General features: G+C 33.7%; 1 protein-coding gene across 1 annotated transcript; it reads left to right on the top strand.

Annotated features, from left to right (window-relative positions):
• The first annotated feature begins 229 nt into the window (after nt 1-229).
• LOC126888787 (uncharacterized) lies at nt 230-3,646 on the top strand. Its single transcript, XM_050657159.1, has 2 exons — nt 230-581; nt 978-3,646. The coding sequence occupies exon 2, from the start codon at nt 1,370-1,372 to the stop codon at nt 2,972-2,974; it is 1,605 nt and encodes a 534-aa protein (XP_050513116.1). The 5' UTR covers nt 230-581; nt 978-1,369; the 3' UTR covers nt 2,975-3,646.
• The last annotated feature ends 1,231 nt before the right edge of the window (nt 3,647-4,877 follow it).

The raw sequence follows: 4,877 nt of genomic DNA, 5'->3' as shown, positions 1-4,877 counted from the left end.
ATATTTATTTTTAAACTATGTATTTATCATTAATCTAAATGTACAAACTACAATTTGCAAAAAAAATATTATCATAAAATTTTAAGAAAAAGTAAAGAGAAAAAAAACATTACCATGTCCCGGTCGTGTGATAGGTTTGTAGTAAAGAGCTGATACAGCATGATTAAAAGTTTTATTTTAATAAACAATTAGTATAGCTCAATGCTTTTATACATAGAACAACCTTTTTTGATATTTAACATCATTCAAACTTTTGGTCTTCTCATTTTATATTTAGTTTTATATTGTAACCAAGAGATATGCTCATTACCGTGTCACCAACATTTTATTATGATCTGGCAATATCTAAAAGTATTTGGTTAACCTTCACCGGGTGGAACTATTCCCCCACCAACACTTATGAACCCAGAAAAGGAAATTCTCCAGGCAGTTGCTAATTAGATGCGAAATAGGTGAGTCGTTCGACTATTTGATGAAGTGTAACCGGTTTGACGACATTACCGTGACTTTCAGATATTTTTGTGCTGTTGCAAACGAAGTTTTGTAAATACCTTGATTATTTGGAGCTATTTTACTGCAAGGTAGGATTAATTTGACTTTTGTATTATTGTACAATACTTAAACAATATTTGATATTTTGCTCATTACCATGTCAGAAATGCTTGACATTACCATGCCTTTTAAATGACATGGTAATGTTGTTATGACACGGTAATGTTTAAGGTAGTCATTATAACGACTAAATCATCGTCGTGGATGGGAAGAGAGCTAACCCACATTTGCATAAAGATGAACTAACTACAGTATCGCAATCAAAAAGAAAGATTTCATATTGCAGTGAAGAGATCTAAGTGAATATGTAACTTACTCACTTAGATTTCTATACTACAATATGAAATATTTCTTTCTGATTGCGATACTGTAATTAGCTCATCTTTATTATGCAAATGTGGGTATAGGCATTTTATTTATTTCAGATGGCCAAGCAAACCGCCGAACAATCTAGGAAAGATATGTTGAGTAAGAAAAAAGAAAGAGAACGTGCAAGAAGACAGAAAATTAAGAACAATCCGGAAGAATATGAAAAGCAAAGACAGAAAGAAAAGGAGCGTTACCAGAAAAGGAAAAGCGAAGGCAAAATTAAACTTATTGGCGATTTAAGTGACAGAGATAAAAGAAAAAAACGAAAAACATGGATACATCATAATAGAACATACAGGGAAAAAAAAGAAAGTTAACTGATATTGAGAACGAAGCTCTTTGTAATACTCCTACACCATCAGTGGTTGACATAAATGAAGACCAAATTGTAGAGAATGCTTTGCCAAAAACTGAAATTAATTTGAGAAGGAAAATATCCCGTCTAAAGATGAGGGCACACCGGGAAAGACTTCGACAAAAGCAAGAAATAGAAAGTCTTAAAAATGAGAATAGGAAGCTAAGATCCAGGGCATTGAAAGAAAAAATTGCAGCACAATATAGAAGTCCCAATGACAAAACGAATACGGAAGAATGTCCTTTGCCAGATTTGACTCCCAATACAAAAATCAACGTTACTCTTGAAAAGGCTGGAGTTGTAGTTCCCAACAGTATCAAAAAGAAGTTAGTTTTTGGAGAGTGTCTAAAGCAGCATTTAAATGCAAATTTCAAGAGTATTAAAGGTCATCGTTCAAAACAAGTATTTTCTGAAGTAGTGGGAGGAGGCATTCTTAAAAAATATGGAGTAACATGTAAGCTTAATATGTCGCAATATCTAAGCACGTCATTGCCAAGCCGCAAAAAAAAGAGAGCTGATGTAAAGATAAATTCTGTGAAAAGAGATGTTATACAATTTTTCGAAAATGATGATAACAGTCGTCTGCGTGCGGGAAAGAAAGAGTGTATTACATACAAAAAAGTTAAAAAGCAAAAACGCTATCTGAATTACTCACTTAAGTCTTTGCATCAGAAATATTTAAAAGAAAAAGGATGTAAAATATCTTACACTACATTTTGCCGTCTTAGACCCTTTTGGGTAGTGGTACCAAGACTTGGCTCCCAGGACACTTGCTTATGCATAACGCATGAAAATTTTCGTTTGATCGTTTCCAGATTACACTTTGAAAAAATTATAAATTTGAAAACTCCCGAGGAAGTTATTAGTGCTGTTACGTGTACCCCCCATAATGAAGAATGTTTAAGTCGACAATGTAAAACTTGCAAGGAAATTCAAGTTCCAGTAAATGAATTTAATGCCAACAGCCAATGTCAATATCAGAAGTGGTGTACTAAAAAAGAATCCCGAGTTAGTAGTAAGACTGGTAAGACGATTATTGTGCAGATAACTTTGAAAGAAGATATTACAATATCTCACTACAATCTTGTCCAGGAGGTGTTCTTGCTTCTTCCAAAATACATGCTACACGTCAGAAATATCTACCATCAGCACAGAACATTATCAACAATCAAAAAGTCACTTAATGAGTCCAAATTGCTTCTTCATATTGACTTTTCGGAAAACTATTCATGCAAATACTCCTCCGAAGCACAGTCGGTTCATTTTGGCGCATCAAGGCAGCAAATTACATTGCATACAGGTGTTGCTTACAGCAAGGATCGAGTAAGCTCATTTTGCACTATATCTCCGAGTCTTAGGCATGATGCCAAAGCAATTGCTGCTCACTTGATTCCGATTTTAGAACGTTTTTCTACGCCTTTGATAAATACCATATATTTTCTTTCGGATAGCCCTAGTACACAATACCGCAACAGGACTATGTTTAATATTATTGGGTATTATTTGCCAACCAAATTTAGAAATATAAACAAGATTTCTTGGTCATACAGTGAGGCTGGGCATGGGAAAGGTGCCCCGGACGGAATTGGGGCAACTTTAAAACGTACAGCGTACCGATTGGTAGCGGAAAATACAGACATACCCTGTTACGAAAAATTTGTGAACGTAGTTAAGAAAAATGTATCTAACATACAGTGAGCGATTTGGATATACAAACCGTAGATAACGAAATGACCGAAAGTTTTGGCACGTTTAAAGGTACAATGCTAGTGCATAATGTAACATGGTGCAGATTAAAGGAAGAACTACACTTTAACACATTGACTTGTTTATCTTGCGATATTGGCAAATCTTGTACCCATTACGACCTTGGACATATAAAATTACACATTGATCCATTGGAGCATCAAGATATTGAAGAAATTAATGAAGCAACCAATACTGAAATTACCGAGAGTCCCATACCAGACGATAAATTTTTAAGCGTCACTTATATACCTGATCCTGATATTCCTGAAGAGAACAAAGATAATCAATCACACATTAAACCTAATGAATGGGTGGCTGTTCTGTTTAATGATTTCTGGTATCCGGGAGTAGTTTTATCTCTGAAGCGTAAGTGTTTGGAAATTCAATTTATGGACAGAAAAGATGGGGAATTTTTTTGGCCAAAAAAGCGTGACATCCAATTTATTCCATGTACTGAAATTTTGTGTAAACTGTCCAAGCCACCTGTGCAACGCTCTGCCCGACTCTTTGTTGTTCCGGAGTCTAAAATTATAGACGAATTGGTTTAATTTTATTCTACATATTTAGTGTGTGTTATGTGCTTTTTATAATTCATTTAATTTTCGTTATTCGTTAATTTACAGTGCGTTTTATAATTTTTATTTTTAAGTATTTGATTGAATTATGATTTTTAGTTTTTTTTTGTATAAATAAACAGCACACTTGTTTTGATATGTTTGTAGTTTTTGTGACTTAGTGAAAAAAATACTGCTAATAATATTGAAAAACAAAAATCAGTTCTTAAAGAGCAAAGAATCGCACATTTCCAAATTTTATTATCTTTGGACATTACCATGACACCAATTTAACATTACCATGTCATCTGTACATTACCGTGTTTGACAAATCTCATTACTGTGTCATTTTTTAATTTTTTTTTGAAAAATATGAGGGGTACATAATTTTTTTTAAATTGTAACGAAATACGATGGGACTACCCCGCTAATTGAAACAATATTCGAAAATATTGCCTCAACTAACCAAGATAGCCATCGTTACACCCTTAGCTTAGCTCAGTCACTCAGGTGTGTGTTCGTCTTGTCCTAACCTCAGATATGAACTATGAAAATTGGAATGGAAGCAAACAAAACATAGTTTTTAACTAATCATGTTTATTGTTCATAAAGATATAATAAATAAAATGACTTAGTAAATTGCATTAACAAATGTATTTAAATTCTTGCCAAAAACTAACAATTCTGGATTATACTTATGGCTTTTGGTAGCTGATGGTATCTTCTTGATGTCGTATGGTAATGCTGCTGGTTCTGCAACGGGCTCTGGGGTTGTAGGTGTTGTATTCCACCAGGCCTACGGATGTTGGTCGTTGCAGTCTTGGTTATGTGGTTGCAGCCCTGATGACATGGTCCTCGTTGTTATATCGCCGGCGATTTGAGGGTTGTTGAAACTCCCGGAGGGAGAAAAGTGGTTTCTTTCCAAAAAACTATAAAATAGAGACACATATCAATCATCAAGAAGAAAAACCAACGTGTGCCATCTGCCGTTCTAATCGTCAGAAAGAGTAGCAGATGACAAGAATAAATCAAATAAAATTTAGATGAGAATAGTTAAAATTCTGATTACTAAACGTGCATATTAATAGATGAAAAGAAATATAGTAATCAAACACATGTAAATTAAAAAGATTTGAAACTAAAATATTAGAACACATGGTCTGACATTGGAAGTTAGGTTAGATAAAAAAACATTAGAAAAACTGTTAGACGGAGAAATATAATTACAATATATTATTCTTACCCCAAGAAGAAGATGATTTGTTGAAATGAAAAATGATTTATTTTTCGAATTACAT

This window comes from Diabrotica virgifera, chromosome 7 (assembly GCF_917563875.1).
Source record: "Diabrotica virgifera virgifera chromosome 7, PGI_DIABVI_V3a".
Taxonomy (NCBI): domain Eukaryota; kingdom Metazoa; phylum Arthropoda; class Insecta; order Coleoptera; family Chrysomelidae; genus Diabrotica; species Diabrotica virgifera.
Note: the sequence above shows the minus strand (reverse complement) of the source record. Positions and strands in the feature narration are given on the sequence as shown.